The sequence below is a fragment of the Emydura macquarii genome, unplaced genomic scaffold, assembly GCF_026122565.2.
Source record: "Emydura macquarii macquarii isolate MOO-44397 ecotype Brisbane River unplaced genomic scaffold, CSIRO-AGI_Emac_v2 contig_302, whole genome shotgun sequence".
NCBI lineage: Eukaryota > Metazoa > Chordata > Testudines > Chelidae > Emydura > Emydura macquarii.
In genome coordinates, this window is record NW_027130439.1 from 1,358,592 (window position 1) to 1,379,594 (window position 21,003).

General features: G+C 41.4%; 1 protein-coding gene across 1 annotated transcript in view; it reads right to left on the reverse strand.

Moving 5' to 3' along the window:
• DAPP1 (dual adaptor of phosphotyrosine and 3-phosphoinositides 1) overlaps positions 1 to 12,197 on the reverse strand; it is a 49,070-nt gene extending 36,873 nt beyond the window's left edge. The window contains exon 1 of the mRNA XM_067553796.1: positions 11,907 to 12,197. Coding sequence (XP_067409897.1) covers positions 11,907 to 11,995 — 89 coding nt within the window. The 5' untranslated portion in view covers positions 11,996 to 12,197. The remainder of the gene's footprint in view (positions 1 to 11,906) is intronic.
• Between the last annotated feature and the right edge of the window lie 8,806 nt (positions 12,198 to 21,003).

The window sequence follows — 21,003 nt, forward strand, 5'->3', positions numbered from 1 at the left end:
GCTTCTATGAGTAATGTTCCAAAAACAGAGCTCTTCACACAGTAGACATATTGTACTGAAGGTCAGCCAGGGACACACAACCGGGACTCCCCTCCCTGGGAGCTGTGCTGAATTAGTGCCTCTCCGAGGCACAGTCACCCTGACCCTTTGGCCTTGGAACTCTTCCAGTAGGTCTGAGAGATGTACATTATTGGATGTTACTTTTTCTCCAAATGTTCTCATTTCTCCCAGCAAAACCTTAGCTCTTCAGTTAACTTTCCATGTTTTTATTCCTCTTTTTTAAATTCTGGGCTCTCCACTATTTGTCACTCTGCTTCTGTGATACAGAATTTCATTTTTAACCTCTCCTGGAAGGACATTCTTGTTTTCATGTGTTTTGTTGCTTCAATTACTTGTTACCCTATGTAATCTCATCTCTTTATTCCATGCTCATTATCATGGTAATGTCTGAGTGTCTAAGAGCACTTTTAATGAATTTACTATGGGGAGGAGTATCCTCTGATAGGATATTTTCCTTGCTCATTCATGTGGGGAACAACATTTCCTTTTGATTCTGGTCAAAGATGGTGCTGGTCAGATGCTGGCATTTCTTGAGTCTGTACATAGCAATAATAAGCACTGACTTCTCTTGCTTCAGAGGAGAATAACTTTCAGCAACTAAAGTCACCTTCTACTAGACTACTGTTTTATTGCTAGATTAAATTAATGATAGGCTAAGCTTTACTGGAGCTGCTGTTTACAGAAAAGATGACAAGAGAACTCCCCTGAAAGGCAAGATCAGAGCTCAGCCTTGTTTTAAAGACTTATCTACATTTGACTTTTAGCCACCCAATGCAAACCCCTGCTGTAGAACAGGATAAGTTGTGCAACAGTGCAAATTTTGTCTATACTAGGAGTCTGCATTGGTACAGCTACATTGGTGGTTAAAATCCCAGTGTAGACAATGTGTTAGTCTTATAGCCTCTTATTTTACAATATTAGTATGTACTGGTGACAGGTGCTTTGTAAATAGTGGTCAAAAGTTTTTTCCATCAAAACATTTCTGGTTTTTCACCTAAGGAAATCTCTGCAGAAAATGTCTGTTTTCATTAAAATCCCAATAAATTAAATGTTTAAATTATTATTAATTAATTATACTGCACTATGTGGCACTGTACAGACAAATATGAGAAAACATCTCTATCCTAAAGAGTTGACAATCTGAGACCTTTCTGCTTCTCCCACTGAAGTCGACAAACTCCCATTGACTTAAATAGGTACATGACTAGATTAGCAGCTTAGACATAACACAGTTAGAGATAGCAATGATGGGGACAGATGACTGGGTTACTACAATAGCATCAGGAAATTGCTTTGGATTATTCTGCACGCATCTGTTTGGTTACAAATTTTTAAAATGAAAGTTTTGTTTTCAGTGTAGAAGCTAAAGAATTTTTTTCTTTTTGCTTATTTATGGCACTTTTCTATATACCCACATACACTTTATTTCACTTTTATGGAAACTAGAGGCCTGATCTAAAGCTCACTGAAGTCAATGGAAAGAATCCTATTCATTTCAAAGGACTTTGACTCACTGCTAAATCAGTATCTTATTTGCCCTATTAGCCCTTTTCAACAACAACAAGGAGTCTTTCTCCTTTCAGTGCAAAGTAGGCAGCCCACTAAAAAGAAACACACAAGTAAGTCCTTCTGTACGCCAGGACTTTTTAAGAATTAAATCTACCGTATGTCTGGATAAGTACATCACTGTGTTTTCCCTGTGTACCCTCAAGATAAACATTGGATGACATCTGGATAATTCTGTCCTCAGCCATTTTGGTACATACTGTAGTTATTGGCCAGGTAACAGAAAAACAAATCTGTTTTCACTGTAAGGATAAAACAGAGCCAAACCTTGTATATAACATGGGAGGAAGGTTTTCTTCCAATTTTTTTTTTTTTAAAGCTCTCAGGAATGATGCTTGCTTCAGCAAATGTTATACCTGAAAATCAGATACCATTTTTCTTTTTGCAAGAACGGCCTTATCTCCACTTTTTCACATTTTTGTGTCTTCAGCAGAATATTTCCCCCGCCGATAAGACTTAATGGAGAGAAACTAGTTGTAAACCAGAACATCCACATAGTTTCACATAAGAAGAAATTAGGCAACCTTCATTTTCTTCTTAGCTACACCAATAGGTTCACTGTTTTTCACCGGGGTCACTTCCCTATTTAATTTTATGGAGCAGCAAGCGATGGATCATTGGCAGCAGGGAGTGAACCTGGGACCTCTAGATCTTAATGCAGGAGCCTCTTCCCTAAACTAAAAGAGCCTGCTTCGTTAAGTGAGACTGTAGAAGGCTTATGAATCTCTCTATGTGGCCCAGCCACCCTGTGAAGGGTACAAAGTTGCACTGAGTGGGTTTGGGTGACACATGGTTCCCCATCAAGAATCTTTTTTCCCCATCGGGTGAATTTTCACAGCTGTACTCTAAAGCTTGAATTGAAAACAACATTGTGCAGAGGTGTCCTCTTCCTACCCTCCACCTACTTCAAGAGTGACCCATGATTCTCTCCTGTGCCCAAGCTTTTACCAGCTTGAGGATTCTTTCTATCCCTAGTGTAGTAAAATCTCATTCTATGGGCAAGTTAGTGACAGAAAGGTAAGGGAGCTGTCATTTGATTTGTAAAGATCTACAGAACCATAATTTCAATATTGTCACCCCCTGCAGCATGGCAAGGGGGACTTGATGCCCCACCCACCCACCCACCGCCTGGCTCCCAGCTCCCGATCCTCCAGCTGGTGGAAATTTTGATAATGCATTGTCATTGGAAATGGGTCAAGTTGGGTATCATTCAAAAACCCTTTCTCCCATGAACACAATGGTACGTACCAACCATGACAAACCTCAAACAATTATGTAAATATATATATTTGAGAAAATGTTTTTAAAAAAATCAACATTTTTTTAATTATACTTTAACATAAAGATGCCCTGCTTACACAACAAAGACATTGACCTTGGGTAATCCTAGGGAAGCTAGCCTTGACATGTAGGACTGAAAACATTCATTCATCAAAGTCATCATCTGTGTCATCTCCACCTAGGGCACACATTATCACATCGATCCTTGTCCATGCCTCACTCCCACATCCCCATACAAGGCAGACTGCTGGCCAAACATTTGCAGAGTGGTGAGCATCTGGTCTTTGCACATGATCATTTGATTAACTGAAGGACTGATTGCAGAGCGCATGGTATTTCACACATCGCTGGTGCGATCAGTCCATCCTCCAAGACCCATCCATGCCTGATTGGGGAGGATAGCTTTGGATGTGCTCAGTCATCCTGGAGCCATTCCATTGCTTGATGATTTGCTCTCTTGATAGCAGGTATAAATGCACCTCTTGTCGTTGGCAATTTTTCTCTGTGTCTGCTTCTTGGAAACCAATCACCAACATAGCTCAGCAAGTGTCGTAATATTGATCCACAAATGGTAAATTCGGCTTATGAATGCCTCTAGTGCATTTATAACCTAATCAGTGACTGTCTCAGCCATTCTGAGCACCTTCAGAGGGAGGAGAAAGTCATCAGTGGCTGAATCAAATGCCTTCCAGTAGGATAATTTGGTCTTTCCTAGCTAACCTTCCAGTAGTGTCACATCCTGAAAGGAGCTGGAAACCTGGCAGTGTGGCAGATTTAATGGTCGAAGTGATCGGAACATGTCTCTGAGGGATAAACAGCAACATCAGGCACAAAAATAGAATCTTGCAGAAGTCTTGGGCAGGGTCTCACAGAGAGTACTAGAACATCTGTCTCTTGTGCAAAAATCCAGAATTTAGTAGCATCTCTCTGTGGTGTTGATGGCATGCAACATAATTTTAGTGTCAATTTCCTCCTGGCTCTTTGAACAATAAGAGGCAGCAGATTCACTGTGCCACATGATGACAAAATTCTCTGAGCAATTCTTCGCATGCTGGAGCATTTTTCCTGCAAGATATGCAGTGAACTCATCCTTTGTGTGAGCATGAGACAGTAGCTGCTTCATTATGACATTGGAGGTGTTTGTGAAGTCTATGATTTTGTAGTGGAAAGGTGAAAACCCATGGAAACTTTTTTTTTGGTAATATTTTTAATTGATTCCTCTGCATATGTATCATACACGGGGTGGACTTTATCACAGGTCTAGTATTTTCTCTGCAGCCTCATAACAAAGCGTTCAGCCAAATCTTGACAGATGTTACTATAATAACCCTGGCCCTGGCACCAGCACCTGCTGCAGCTGTGATGCAGCAGCACAGAATGCTGTCCTGGGGAGAGAGACAGCCCATGAGAGGGCAGCTTGAGCTGGGGAAGGGGCTCAGAATCTGCCTGGAGCAGACAGTTGGAAAGCGGTTAGAGAAAAAGGAGGTGAAAAGTGACTGTGCTGGGGTGAAAAGGGGACTGGCCAGGAGAGACTGTGTTAGAGGAAGTTGGACTGTGAAGGGCCATATGCAAGGGACCCAGCATGTGACTCGTGAGATTGACATTTCGGATACTGACAAGAGAGAATACAGTTTGGCCACTTGGGAAATGGGCCTGGCCCTGCAGGTGAGGAGCTATTATTCACTGATGGACCAGTTGGAAAGAAGTGCACTTACTGCCGCCTCAAAACAAAGGAGCATCGCAAGTCAGAAAGAGGTGAAGGTGGGACAGCAGGGGTGAAGCTGGACTTCACAGCCAGGGAGAGGAGAAATTGATTCCACAGTCAGATGACACAGCATGTTGTTGAAAAAATTGCTTTTATTGTGACAGCAATTTACAGTTTATTTTCCGAAGCAAGTATTTGATATTTTATATTACATTATTGTTCTGTTATTTACATTGATCCTGCCAAATTTCTGCATTTTCCTTTATAATATTTAAAATTTTACGGTTATATTCATTGCACTGGTTTGCCTCAGCCATGCCTCACAGTAGGCATAGCCTAACCAAAGCCTGGGTCACTCCATTAACAGTTTCTGGTTTGTTGAGAGCTTAGGCCTTATAGTAAAAGGCCTCTGCTCGATGGCGTATGGAGGGTCTCCGGCACACGGGGGCCAAGCCTACATTTATGCCCCGCCCCTCCCCACCGCATTCCTCCCCCCCGCATAGGGCAGGAGTGGTCCCTGTGCTGCCCCCAGCTGCCCCAGGGAGCGGGGGGGTCTGTACCTGTGGGGGAGGGGCTGTGAGGCGTGTACAAGGAAAATGCTTCAAAAATAATATTACATAATCCTGCTGTTGCCTTCATACCAGAAAGAACAGAAAATGAACAAGTAGCACTGCAACTCATACTTTAGGAATTACATTGCAGAACTGGCCTCTTGCTTCTCAGATGACAAGCTGATCCACATTCTAATCTCTTATGAAAATCTGTGAATTACAAGAAGATGGAGTTCCCCCAAATCCATTATGCCCCATGCTTGTATCAAATGCAGGGGTGCTTGAATTAGGGGTGTGGCTTGAAGTAGTAATAACAACCAAACACATGGTTTCTGCTTTCAGCACCCCCAATATAAAAATTGTTCCAGCACCCTTGATCAAAGGTGTTTCTAACTGTGACAAAAATAGAAGTTAGCATATATGAACAGAAACAGCAATAATCACTATTAAAATGTGGATCACAGGAGCAACCAAATTCAGTATTTTAAAAATAGTCTTATTTCCTCCTTTTTCCGTAAGAAGTCTCGCTAACAATCTTTTGCAGACTCCTCTGCGTATCTCTCGGGGAATTTCAATACTTCCCTTTTAATCTTTTCAGTAATTTCAGAGAAGAGAGTTTTAATTGATGACTCCAATATATCTTAGGCTATTCATGATGTTCCAGCTTTCTTCTCTTCATTCTTTCCCCCAGACATCTTTTCAGTGCACCAAACACTTTCCTAGTATGGCTAACAGTGTTGTTTTCACACTCAACGCATAATTATCTGACCCCAAAAACTCTTGGTTATCCAAAGGGCTCCAAACATTTACTGCCTATATTAGAGCCCTGCAAATCCATAGATAACTGCTTTATATCCGCAGATATCCACATCTGCAGACCATGTTTGCACAAGGAGGATGGATGTGGATCCAAATTTTATATTTAGAGCCTTGCAAATCTGCCGATATCTGCTTTATATCCGCGGACCATGTTTGTGGATCACGAATCGGATGTGGATATAAATTTTGTATCTCTGCAAGGCTCTACCTATACTGCCCACTCTCTTCCCCAGGAATGGGTGGCCAAAGGGAAGAGAGTGGAAAGAGAAAAAAATTATTGTGGTGGCCGGGTTCTCCAAGACTGTATGGTGGCTAAACAAAAGACAGAGGAGAGTGAGGATTGGCTAGTTTCTGGTTTTCATTTGAAAGGCAAACGTCTCAATCAGAAAGGTTAAAAATATGTTTCTTGAAAGAAAACTGAGATTCTGGAGACAAATAACCCAATCTGAGGAAAATCTGCAGTCAGACCACAAAGAACTGGATTTATCATGCCTGAGATTATCCTCGTTTACAATTTTCAGGTAAAAATCTTAACTCCTGGTTGCTGACATCGTGAGCGAGTGATGTTTTTGAGTTAGGGCGGGGAGGGGGGAGGAAAGAGGTGTTTTTTGCAAGTATTGGTTTCAATGTTTTGACACAACAAGAATACAAACAACTCTTGCCAAAATTAGTACACTGAGTACCTGAAGTTACTGCATTACTCTGGGCATCTAGGGATGGATTTCACCATGGGGTTTGTGGGTTTTATCTATTGCATTCATTTTACATTCCTGTCCACTTCTGATTTCATGGCTAGATGACATACATAATGACATGAGGCATTTCCTGTGACCTCTCTCCTTTCTCTCAATCATAAAGAAATATTTTTCTCTCTCACTCTTCAATTGAAATTGTTTCCCATTTCTGATGGCTACTTCTTCAAACCCTCTCCAATTTCTTTGTTTCTGTTGTACAGTGAAGCAGAAGGTGTGTCTGTTTCAGTTTCTCCACTGGTACATGAATTGCAAAGCTACTCCTCTTTTGGAGGTGTAGTGTGCCTTACGTCTAATGGCTTTTATTTTAACAATGAGCCTCTATAAAGTATGACAGAGCAGACCACTGCTGCTTGGCCTCGGTCATCTAACAACCCAAAAAGTGTGCCAGTAACCTATAAAGATTTAGTGTTGTTAGATTATGACGCACTGACTTTAAAGTTAATTTATTTAAAAAAAAAAATATGTGGAGTTTATGCAGTGTGAATCCTTCCACTCTGAAAACTAGTATCTATTCAAAAGATGATACAAAATAGTAGGGAAAAGGTTATAAACACCTGTTCTCAACTATTCTAATTATATTGTTTTTATTTTTTTCTGACATTAACTTCTTTTTCCAAAGTTCCTGGAGTATTTGTGTTCTTATCTCCCCTGTCCTGTGCCCCAGATGTCTAGCTGCCTTTTCAACAGCTGGGTATGGCCTAACAATCACTTTCAAATCACTTCCTTCTGGGGTTTTTTTTTTTTTTTTTTAAGTTAAATAATGAACAACTCCCAGTTTTAGCTTTTATAGTAGAAAGTGGATTACAAATAGCTGAAAAGCCACAAACCACTGTCGAAAGGGCAGACTGGCACAGAAAGGAGCAGTTTAAAACTGTCATATTTCCTCCCCAAGACTTTCCCCCTTTTTGTTTCAATTTGATCTTATCCATCCACTTCTTCAATTAAGGTGTTATAGAACTTACAATAAACATCTCATAGTATGCCCAACAAGACCTCCAGCAAATCAGAGTTGACACTCCTGATAAATCAAAGTAACAACAAGTGGACAAAAAAACATTTCAAATAAATGAACAAAAAAACAATCAACCATTCAGGCCTGTTTATCCACCATAAGAAAACAAACAAAAAAAGGGATTATGGGATTAAACTAAATCAAGCCTTAAACTAGTTTAGCTGTATCTATCTTAGGGGTTTGCACTGGTGCAATTTGATTGATTTTTTTTTAAATTGTTACACTGGTCCAACTTTTCTAATATAGGCCAGGTTTAATCCAATGTATTACAAAAGTCCCAGCATTTTCCATTTTATTTTTTCCTTTAATTATTTTCCCATTTGATTCTCATATTACACATTGGAATAAATGCGCAGGCATTTTTTTCAGTGTGTATGATCACTCACTATTTATTTTTTCTTTAAAGAATTTCAATTTTAAAAAATTACTTACGTTTAAAGTAATACTGAGAAGTCCCAGTAAGATTCAGAGTCTTGTGGCACAAGGAACTGCACAAATGTATGGGTAGTCATTGTCCTTGCTGCAAGGACTGCCGTTAACCAAAAAACCTGTGTTATGGGTGAGAATTTAAGGCTACGATCTGGCAAGACGGCCCATGTGGATAGAACCCCATGTCCAGTGCAGGTGAGAGGCTCCAAGGAGCCAGCTCTCAAACCCAAGAGAAAACTGGTGGAATAATCTCTTTTGAGAGAAGGTTTTATTTCTGAGTCTCTTCAGAATACAGTCCAATTTACTCTCTTCATTAATTAAACTTGTCATTAAAAGAAATACATATAATCTCCACCTTTATATTAAGCATTTTCCCCCTTTGTTGTGGGTCTTCTAATCTTCACCAACTTCCTCAGAAATGATAGATGCCCTTCCAGCCTTTCTGCTTCTGGGATTTTATTGGTCTTTTCCTTCCTTCTTTCTTTGCTTTTTCTCCATCTCCCCCCATTCCCATCTGTGCTGCTGCTTCTATCCACAGCTTTCCCCTAGAGCAACACAGCCAGCCTGAAACTGATGCAAGCCTAGTCAGTTTGACTTTCTAGGCATTGTGAAATCTCTGTAGGCAGGTCTTGCAAAATGCACTCAACCATTTGCGAGTAAGGAACTGGCCCTGGGGAAGGCTCCACTTAGTTTAAGCTTTTGTATATAGAGATATACAGTAAAACCTGCCTCAGAGACCACCTCTGAAGAGAGATCCCCTGTCATAAGTGACAACCCGCAGAAGCCACGGAACATCATCACTCTCTGGTGTGCAAAACCTGTGGGAGAGACCCACCTGTTACAAGCAACCACTTTTGCTAACTCCTGTGAGTGGTTGCTCTTGGCAGGTTTTACAGTATATAAAAGCTAACCATTTCAATAGTGACTAGTAATTTTGAGCAACTCTGTTTCTGGGCACCCAACTTGTGACACCTTTTCCGAAGTGCTGTGTGACAAGCTGGGCATGTTTGACTGAAATTCTGCCCTGTTAGCAGATGATGATCCAGTGGGAAAAATGTTGTGTGTTTTGCTGAACTCCCTGTTTTAGATGATTCACTAACTCAATCAGGTATTAAGGAGGTGGGAATGGCTCTCTAGAAATGATGAAGGCTGTGCAGTCCTTGGAAAGGAACTTGGGGAGCAGCCAAGCCTGGTGAAAATGCTTTGGCCGGATTTTGTGTTTCAACAGGAGTTATTCTGGTGAATAAAACCAAACTGCAGGAAGATGGTTAAAGTTTTGGTCTGCTGAGACCACTGATAATGTATTTCCATCACTCTTGTTCTGCTGCTGCTTCTTCTGTTATCAGTGAGGGAACCTCTTTGTAGGGGCAGCCATGCCAGCACAAACATTGCCTTTGAGATTGTCCTGTAGGAGAATATTTAAATTGTGAAGAGACTGTGTTGGGTATCAGTGGGATATTTGCAATCTTCAGCCAGCCTTAAGCCCCATTATATTTGAATATTTTGACCTTTGACCATTTACATTTTCAATCATAACTGCTGGGTCTAGGCCATGATGATGGAGTCAGTGGAAGAATCTAGATAGATATCTTTCTTTACTTTTGTGTATGCATACATATATGTGGTGTGTATACATATTCGGTAATGCACAATATGGATGTTTTTGGTGCAGGATCATTGTCACTTCACTGTGGCCCTTTTGCTGCAGTTTTCTGGTTGCAACATCTAATTGCTGGACATTGTATGATGAGATTTGCAAAAGACAACATTTTGTCATAACAAAATATCCCAGGCAACAAATATACAAGGATTGTGACTTTATAATGTTACACTTGTATACCAGACGGGTGTGACGTCATCACAGTAAAACACTATACAATCAGGTGTCATCACTACTGGACAAAAGGTCATCAAAGGGATGCTCTGGTTCTGTACAGAGGTGAATAGGGAGGAAATAGAAACTACAGAGGTGAGCGGGGATGAAATAGAAAACTAACACGGCTTTTAAAATTGCCAACTGTGGCAACTGCTTTCAACAGAAATATGTCATTATGAAATATGTCATTCAAACTGCAATAATGAATTTGCTGCAGTACACGATCCATACGCTGATAGCTCATTCCCTGAAGCATTATAATGTAGAAAGCTTTTACAAATTATAGAATCTAACTTAGTTCTAAGACTTCACATAAATTAGACCAATTCCAAACTGACAATCACTAGGAAACAGTGTTCCAAATGCCGTGGTCAATGGAACCCCCCATTGCAACCTCATTAGAAATTAATGGAAGTGCAAAGGGTGTAAGTCAGCACAGAATTTGGCCACATGAAGAGAGAGAGGGAGGCCAAATTCTGTCCTTCTATGCACACCCAGAGCTTCCTTTGTAGTTAATAGGAGGCTCATGTAGTTCCAGAAAAAGCATTTGGTCTGTAACTTGCCAGCTCCTGCCATTTCAGTACAGTAATATTGCTCTTTTCTGATCAAGTCTAAGGACACACATTTTAGCTATCATTATTTCCCAGTTCATAATGATAATAGCAGAGAAGATACCAAATACAAGCAAATAGCAATCCAAAACCCTTATTATTTTTTTCTCTCTCCTCACCTCAGGAAAGTCCCTTATTTTTTCAACTGTACACTCAAAATAAATCAATCCTAATTCTATTAAAATGTTCTGAAAAAATGCTCACTCTAAAGACTATCCAGCAGCAGCAGCAGACAAACTCAAATCCTAGCAGCTGCGCTGACATGTCCCCTTTCAATCTATAAAGCTTGTTGCAGGCTTTTCCTCACTTTTTTGCACTATGTACATTGTGGCTGATTTAACAGATCATTCTCTTCTTCTTTTGAAAAAATAATGGAGACTCAGATGCTTTGAATGATCCCGTCAGCCCATGCTGCCATACCACAAATACACCCGGCTACATGGAGATAAACTCGCAAAGACACAGAGCTGGTGACAACTTCCTCATTCTTGGTGGGGAAGGAGAAAAGGGGTAACAACCATCACAAGATGAGTCCCCTTGGGCTGGAGAGCCCGAACCCACCAACCCTTCTGCATCTACCCTGGTTTGAAACAGACCAGATCACCTTTTCGGGGCAAGCCAGGACTGTCCCTTGATTGCCCAGCATCCACCCAAAGTAAAGCCAGTCCTGCTTTCTCGCTGGCTCCCAAGCCAAGAGGACAAAGAGGCGCAATGCCAGCAGGAGTGACCTGCAGCTAGGTACCAGCAATGTGATGTCTGGCAGGGTTGCTAACCTTGCCTTTTAGTTTTTACTGCCATGAAGATCTGAAGTTGATTTTTTTTTGGTTACTGACAGGGTCCACTTCTTACTGCCATCACGAAAAATACCATAAGCGATACAATAGCATCACAAAAGTGGGTCCTCGCTCGCGATATTCTGTACCCCGCAATGGTTGTAGCTGCAGTTACATTGATCAAGGGGGTTCTTGGGCCGTGGGCCGTCACAGAAACCAGGAAATGGCTAAAGTCAGGGTCAGTGTAGCTGTCCCACCCAAGCAGTGATTCTGCAGGAGGACACTCGGTGTCAAAACACAACAGCGTTTATCTCTACCCCGTTCCACCGACACTTTCACTTACTCGCGGCCCCTGTCACAACTGTACATCTCTGCACTGACTGTCGGGAAAGGTGCAGCCCGTCACCCCGGGGAGAGGGTTTCAAGCACTGGCCGCGCCCGCCCAGTCCAGTTTGGCCCTTTCCTTACCCCAGGCTCTGCAGCGCCTCGAGCACTTCCTCGCGCCCCTCCTGGGCCCCGCTCATCTTCGCGCCCACTCCCGGCTCGGCTCTTCCCATCCGCCCCACCTGGCGCCGGGTACAGCTCTCCGGAAGAGCAGGCAGACCGGGCGCCCGGCTCCCCGCTCGGCAGCCGAGAAACGCCCGCCGCTGCGCCGCGAGCCCGAGGAGGAAGTGAGGGCGAGTCCCGCTCTGCACCTCCCCGGTCACCACCCGCCCCGCGAGGGAGGCCCCTGGGGAATGTCGCCCGGGCTGTTCTGCTTCTGTGCCTTCCCGCGCTGCTGCGCTGCGGGGGGAAGGGGTCGGCTCTGGCTGAGGAGCTGGAGGGGGGGCGGGGGGGAGGAATGGGGCAACCTGGACACTTCCCCTCCTCCAATCCAAACAGCCTTTTCTTTGCTGCTCCATAGTCTGAGACTCCCCATCGCGCCCGGGGGAGAGTTTCCTAGCTCTGGCACAACATGGGATTTTTGCCTCCATCCCCCTGCTGGAGACCCCTGGAGGGGCTTCCCTTCCCCACTGCAGAAAGTGAGGAAGAGCTGGGCTGATCCCCGGGGCTAGGCTCAGCGTGAGCGCTCAGCTACTGAGACAAGTGTGCCGTCTAACTAGCTCAGCACGGCGATTCCTGGCGCAGTGCTTGGGTTTTGGAAAGAGAGCACGGACCTTCACCTGACTCCAGGTGGTTTACGTTTTTCTTTATGGAACAGATAATTTTTCAGCTCCTTTGTGGTTTCCATGTGCAGCGGATCAGTGCCTTTCTGCAAACTGTGCTCCTCTTAGGTATTGGGATTGCCAGACTGGGTCAGGCCTGAGGGACTCTAGTCCATCTCTGACAGTGCCCAGCATGGGATGTTTCAGAGGAAGATGCAAGAACCCTGCAGCAGGCAGATATGGAACAACGTCACCTCCTCCTTTTTCCCTCCACATTAGATGTCATCACGGTCTCTACTAGTTAGAGATTGGCTTAATCCTAAAGCATGAAATGTAATATCCTGTCCCAAATTTGTCAGACTAAATTATAATTTTTGGGGGGTGAATATGTCATTCCAACGAGAAAAAAAAATGTTAAAAAAAGAAAGGCAACTGAAAAGATTTGGGCTCATTGTGAGTGCAGTCCTTCATGAACATATTTTGTCTATTGTGTATGCAAACAAATGCTTCCCTGTGTTCAGATGACTTGTGTGTCATGTAATAATCTGTAAACATTACGTGTTTGCAGATGTCATAAAAATGAGTTAAAATCTTGGTTTACACTCAACAATCTTTTATTTACCATGCTAATGTAAATATTGATAACAAAATGATATAGTTTTCCTTACCCATAGCAGCTGTGATTTACACTGATGTTTAAATTACAGTTGCTGTTAAACTGGTTTTAAAAACATTACACGTCTGAGGTGTATGCATAGCCTAAGAATTATATCACATTGTTTCTAGTTCACACACATATGTAAATGGTTTTTTTTCCCCGCAGTGAGAACCCCCTTGCCTTTTACAAAGGACGGTAAATTCACAGTCAGTAAATTTAAGGCTTAATTAATCTACAGTTAAATTGCTCTGTATATATGCCTTTTTTACATGTGTGTAACATGCCAATGATAGCATTGTCCAGATCCAACAATAAGATTACTAGCTACTTTCTTACCATGTATATTAGTGTTTTGAATCCATGCTCATAGAATAATATCTGGCACTTTATCTAGTTTTAGATTGTACCATTTATGTGCTGCCCTGAGAGTGGGACACAGACACCCTGCCTGGGGGGGGGAGGGTGGACTCTCAAAGCAACTGTGCCTCAGAAACACAATCCTTCCATGAGTGACCTGTATGCAGGCTGCACTACCCTTGACAATGATGCAGCTTGATAACCTGCACCTGACCCACTCTGACTGCTTATTAGGGAATTATTGGAAGAATTAGAACATGTAATGTGGCTGCATTTTGTGCATCTTTTTATATGTGTTTGAGGCAATGTTTCTGCTGAGTTTTCTGGGTTATGTATTTTTTTCAGTGCTTTTTAAATTGTTTTTATTCATACTCTTATATTTTATACATTTTGATTATGCGGATGCTAGCAAATTCTTGTCTTTGTTAAGCCACTTTATTATTGTGAAAATGTTTCAATAAACCTGTTATGTTCATGACATAGAAATAGAAAAGTTAGCTAAAAGCATAAAATACTCTTTCTGGGAGGCTGAAACGTAATAGGACTTTATTTCTTAAAATACAGAACCTTTACATACAAGAACCAAAAACAGAGAGAGAGAGAGAAAGCAGGCTGCTCCATAAGGCCAAGAGGCATAACTTAACCCATCTAGCTGCAGGCTGGCTCATTGCAAACTGACTGCCGATAGACTCAGAGTGCACACTTCTCTAAAGAGCCCCTTAACCTACAAGTAGAACCAGCAAAACCCTAAAGAAATTTAAGTGATAGTATACAATCTTAACACAGTTTCTAAATGCATCCAGGCCTGCTGATGGGGGCGGGTAGGGGGTGCAAAAGGGGCAATTGCCCAGGGACCTGGTGATTTTAAAAGGAGCCTGGGCCATGTGCGGTAGGGTGAAAGCTTCCCTTCAGGGAGGCTAATTCCCCATCTCACCTCTTTTGCCTGTGGGCTCCCACCCACAATCAAACCCTGCTCTGCCCCAGGTGCTGCCTGCACCCCACTTGCTGCGCCATCCCTCCCCACCAGCCTCCCTACCCCCCCATTGTTCGCCGCATGTGTCTCTCCTCTCCTCCCCCCTGCTTGTCCACGCCCAGCTGTCACTCGCTGCCTGGGGGAATGGGAGTGTGGAAGATAGGAGGAGGACCAAGTGACCCGGGAGTGGGGGGATGACACATGGTGGCAAGCGGGCCGAGTGGGGCCTGGGTGGAGAGGGGATGGGGCCTGGGGTGGACTGTGGGTAGGGCTGCAGGCAGAAGAGGCGGGGTGGGGCGGGGCAGGACTGTTCTGCCCTGGGGCCTGGAATTCCTGTCAATGGGCTTCAATGCACAACCAAAAATTGCTTGTAGCAGATATTTTAATGTAGCATACTGTCTGAAATTTACACATTATGCCCATTGTTGAATAATTGGTATATACTCAAAGAAGTGATCAGAACTGATACTAATAGTTTTCTGATATACACAGTAATGTGTATAACACATGCTGTTACAGTGTATTGGTCAAACATGAAAGGTTAGCAAGAACAGCCAGATACCCTGCTAATTAAAGATTCATAGATCATAAAGACAGAAGGGACCACTGTCATCAGCTAGTCTGATCTCCTGTATGACACAGGCCAGAGAACTTCGCTGAATTAATTCCAGATCATCTCTTTCAAAAAAACATTCAATCTAGATTTTAAAATTGAAGATATATGTTACACATAACCTAAAATCCATAATATATTCAGGTACAACTTTCAAATAGTTAGAAATCCAGCCCAGAACCACATCTTATTTGGAGGATTATCCCTTAGGGAAAAAAAAAGTAATGTTGACAACTATGTGCATAACCAGTGACTCTAGAGAGTACCAGACTCCTTCCTTTTTCTTCTCCCCACACCATACTCAAACAGTTCCTGAATTTATGAATTTACCAATGTATCTTGGTTAAACTCACCAGACCTTTGAATTTCTGAGTGGTGGTTCTGCAGAGCCTCACTCTGTGTCCTACCATTAGACCCCTTGCTCATTTGTTGACTTGGGACTTTATGCTTAAATCTTCTGTAAACCTTCCTTTCATTTCAATTCAGAGTTTGCTTCGCCATATTAAGAAGTCTTACATTAAAGATGTGCAAACATCCTCCCAACCATTGCTGCTTGCATGTGAAAGCAAAACTTCATGTGTACGAAAAGGTCATGCTCTTCGTTGTGGCACTGACTTCTCAGTTAAAATATGCACTAAAATGAAAGTAGTCCATTGCAAATCAAATGAATTGCTCTAAAGGCCTACTTCTTTGTTGCTCTTTGTCTTAAAACTAATCAATTTAAAGCTTCTGTGACCTCATCGATGGCTAATGCTCCACAAGATTTTCCACAGGTTAGGCAGGAATTGTTTGCTGGTTGTGCCAGATACTATTTTTGCTAGATTCCCACAGGTTGAAATTGGTTACAATGTGACAGGCTTTTTCCCACAGCATCTTTGGATAAAAAATTTGTATCCATTAAAAATTTCACTAGATAATATTTCCTTTGGGATCCTGGAACTGTAATCCATAATTTTTTTGGCAATCATAGCTATATTTGCCATCGTCATGTCCTTTTCAGCTTGAATTTTTTTCTTTCCTTTCTTACCAGCTGCCTTGCTTCTATTGAAGTTTGCAGAGATGTTGTAAAGACCTTTTATTTATTTTATTTTATTTTTTCTCCATGACTGGGTTATCTCATTGTAAGAATAAGAAAGGTGCATATCAAAACTTCTCTTTATTTGAAAGAAGACTAAAGAAGAAATTTAATAAAATCCAAACAACAAACCACAACAAGCCTAATTTAAGCATTTCCAGTTACCAACTGCATCACAAATCAGCACAACATAGCCCAATGCTCATAGCTTGAAACAGGTTTTTATAAGCTCTTGTGTTGCCTGCAGCATCCTGGTAGGTGAATGTTTCCTAGCTGTCCAGCTCAGCTCATTTTAGGGAAGTTGCTACCTCCTACTTGGCATGTAAGCAAACTTCCTCTTCATACAGAAAAAAAAAATCAACTTGCATGTAGTGCATATTAATTGTCACTCTAATTAACTACATCTAATAATTATTAAAATCCCATTCTTCACTTGAACCAGTTACAGACACACCAGGAACAGAAAGGCCACCTGATTCCTAAACTGCATTTCCCAGAATACCACAGGCTCTAGGGTCAGGGTTTCTTCCTCATTCCCTGATACAAAAGCTGCTGCCACTGAATTCATTACAGAGAGTAATTAGTGCAGGGAGGAGACTGGTAGGTAGCTGCAGTGTTCCGGCTCACTGGTCACCCTGATAGTCAAACATAATCAACAAACAACACAATCAGGTACTGTTTTGATGATAAAGGCATAGTTTGATTGCATTCCTCCTTTTTTCCCTGTCCCCAGTATATGCTCAGCTTTGTGTTTCTTTTTTCTCAAAAATAAACTCTTAAATATCCCCTACTTGGTATTCAGATAGCTATGGAAAGTACAGATTTTTAAACACTTTTCTCCAGCCCCAGCACAGCCTTTGTCTCAGGGCAATACTTGCATATTTCACATTCACCTCACAATAAAAACAAAATGGGGAGGGGGAAAAAAAGACTCCTGTACCTACACACATAGTATCAGTGCCCTTTGTTTCCTGTCTCAAGTATTTTTATTGCTAATCCAAGCAGTAATAGGGCATCCTAATTATGGTCTGGCTTTAAGTTCCAATAGATACTTTCTAATTAGAGGCTCCCATGCTTCACAGACTCTTGAAGTCTTTGCATCAAGATTGGATGTCTTTTTAAAACATATGCTCTTGTTCAACTAGCAGTTATGGGAGTGATGCAGACATTACTGGATGTGGTTTGTGTTATTCAGGAGCTCAGACTAGATGTTATAATGGTCTCTGCTGGCCTTAAAGTTTATGAAACAGTTGTTTAAAGTTGGTTGGAATAATTTCAATTAGCTTTAGAATGAGCAACAGCTAATTATTAAATGAACATTATAGAAGTTTATCAACATTCATGGATGTTATAGGGAATAATTATGAGCTAAATTCTGCTCTCAGTTAGACATGTAAATCTGAACTTTGGTTTCAGTAGACGTAGGAATGTAATACAGAATAGAATTTGGCTTATACGGTTGTTACACCTAATAAACGTGTTCAAGTGACACTGTTTAAAAACACTTATTGTGTCTGTTACTAATAATACTTTCCGAATTCTCTCAGTTTCAATTATCTAAACTCTAATGTCCTTTTCATCATTTATGCTGGTTTATGTTTTTCATATCACTCCTTGTAAGCAACATGAGTAGGTTAATCAGTTTTAGCGTCTCGATCACTTGTACTAACTAGCAGAATGCAGCAATATTTGGGTTGCAAAAACTGAAAGGGAATGCTTTCATCCACGCAAACTTTTCTTTGAAATAAAAAATCATTATTAGATTTTTCCTAAACCTTGTTAAACCAAATCTAAATTTGCTTCTAAATTATCTGGACTGAACTATGAGGTCGTTATTCAGCCTTTACTCAGACAAAACTCAGTCAATGAACATTTTGCCCAAATATGGGCTGAGCCAAAATCTGAAAATTTTGCCTTTCCATATTTGTCCTGGTCAGATCAAATTTGGGGTTTAAAATACTTATTTGAAGTTGCCATAACTTTGTGAGTATTATATATTTGGCTTCTAGATATATGAAGCTACCCCTGTGCAACCTTGCTTATTTCAGTGTGGTTGTCTGGGTGTAACTGAGGACAGAATCTGGTCTGGTCCCTCATGGTGGTGGTTTTATGTTTGTTTTTCCCAAATCCACTATTCTACTGAAAAGGAACATCTCTGACACATCTAAGACATAGCTGAAAACAAGTTATGGTGCTTTTGTGTGCCCTCTGCTGGCTCTGAAACAGTTAATTTACACATCTTACTCCCAAAGCCAGGGGATATCCTTGTTGATGCTGGTGAGCATACAACAGAGGGACTAGACTTCAAATAGAGCTTGGAAAGATTAGATATTTATGGGTAAATGTTGGTAAATGTCACATTCACAGTACACACACAAACCGATGAAAAACCGCTTCCATCGATAATAATTGATAGGAAAAGTAGGAAAATGCTGCTTTAAAACTTGGTATATTTTGACATGTGATGTTAACAATTTGTGTTTTAATGGTGTTAAAGCTTTAACTTTTTGAAGCTTATTGTCTATTGTCATTGAATATGTCATTGTATGGATCACTTGATTACCTGTTCCATTCATTCCCTCTGAAGCACCTGGCATTGGCCACTGTCAGAAGACAGGATACTGGGCCAGATGGACCATTGGTTTGACCCAGTGTGGCTGTTCTTATGTTCTTATGAATAATTATTGTCTGACACACACACACCTCATAATTTCCTACAACTGTGAAAATTTAGTTAATACAAAATTTTAAAAACTATATTAGCCATCAAAATTATTTTTTTTTTAAAAACCGAATTTGCCAAGTCTATCTTTAAGGCACTCATACTCCGGCCCCTGAAAAAGTAAACAAAAGTGGATTGTTAATGTCAGGCTCCAGCAGCATTACTGAGAGGAAAAATCTATCTGCAAGATAAAAAGAGATAAAATGGCTAGGAAAATAAAATGTATATTTAGACTTTTAAATGGTTTGAAGGAAATGGGAGTAGATTAAAGCACACTGACAAGGAAATTTATGGAGCACAGTGGCAGGATCCACATGGTACACAGCAGATTAGTGCAGCGTAGTTTTACATCCCAGCTTTCTGCAAACTAAGTGTTTCTCCAAACAAGCCCTGAGGGTATTGCAAATCATGGAGTAAAACTGTAAAACTAAAAATCCAGTAAAGTTATAAACAGTTTTATTTGCCTGCTTGAAAAACTTAGTTTAGTTTTACCATAAGAACTCTTTTCCCCTCACCTCCTGATATATGCACACCTTATCCATGGCCCCACGAAGTCGTGAGACCTTGTCAACTTCATCCTGGCACTGGCCAACGTGGCAGTCCACCACACCAGAAGGAAAAAGCTGAATGGGGGAGGTTCTCTGTGACTGTGGGGCCTATTTCCGATTCTCCCTTAGGTCACATCTCTGGGCAGAGTTCCTCTGTGCCATGTCCCCTGGCTCCCTAGATGCCTTTGAGGAGCAACGGGTGCTGTCCAGGGTTCTCTCCTTGGTGTCCCCCTCTAGATCCCTGCTTTTGACCCTGTGATCCTCACTCCCATCCCTGTTTTTTCATTTTTTGTTCCCTTTAATCTTTTGATACCTGGGCCCAGTGGTTCCTTCCCTTTGGCTGGGGGGGGGGAGGGGGGCGTGAGGGGACCTCCAGATGTGGGTGGGCCAGAGCCTCAATAGGTACCATCCATATGGCTGTAACTGAAAGTAGAATTTGGCTCTTGTGTTTCATTAGCATAGTCTAGATTGTCATATCTGTAAATCCATGAGAAATCTGCCAGATCTTAGCTTTCTGCAACTTCAAAGTCTAGATTCAAAGAACATCTGTACTTAATTTATCAAACTTCATGGCCTATTTTTTCTGCCACATAGGCTTATTGAACTTTTAACTCTGGGACAAATTGCCTGAGCAATAGGTGCTCACTGATAGGTAGGTTAGTGGATTATTTTACCCAAATAAAGTTATATTTTGTCAATAAATGTAAACCATTGAATGTTGCAGGATGTTCATTATGTTACAATGATCTATCCAAAGAGTACTGTTCATATGCTGAGGTAAAAAAAAAATATGTACATTTCTTTTTTTGTGAGGACAATGATATTGGCTTAAACTCCTCTTCGTTTCTGGAGGGACATGGGTTGATGTGCTGCTCACATCTGTGTAATTGAAACCCAGAAGGCACTAAGCAGGAATTATGGATGCCAGGAATTTTCCAAAGTGGTGTTGACAGCTCTGTTTGCTGCCAGTTGTTTATTTAAAGTTAAAAATGCCCTCTGGCATGAAAATCCTCTAAAAGAATAAGATCCTAATCTTACGCAGCATGCACATGCTTCACTGTAAACATCTCGTAGGCTTTATTCAACTCGATTTGTGTTTAATGCCTTGCATGCCATGTATTTGAATTGATCCTTTTCTCTCTGTCCTTCAGCAGCAAATGATATGAATGATGTATTTACAAGCCATCATCAGTTTCATCTTCCATTTTGAGTTGAGGCATTTTGGTCACTCTAAAAACCAGTACTTTGTCACATTAACACCCTGCACTAACCACCTACCAGGATGCTAGTTATATATAGAGATCCTCTCTAGAGGCATTGGTTTACCTGGGATAGCCATCTGTGAGAATTACAAAGCATGATCCTTGCATGTCTATTATTTGGCATTTGCTATTGATTGATTTTGCTTTGGAAGGGAGGAGGCAGGAAGTATGTATTTCATTACTGTGTACAATGTGTTTTGCCAGTTAATATT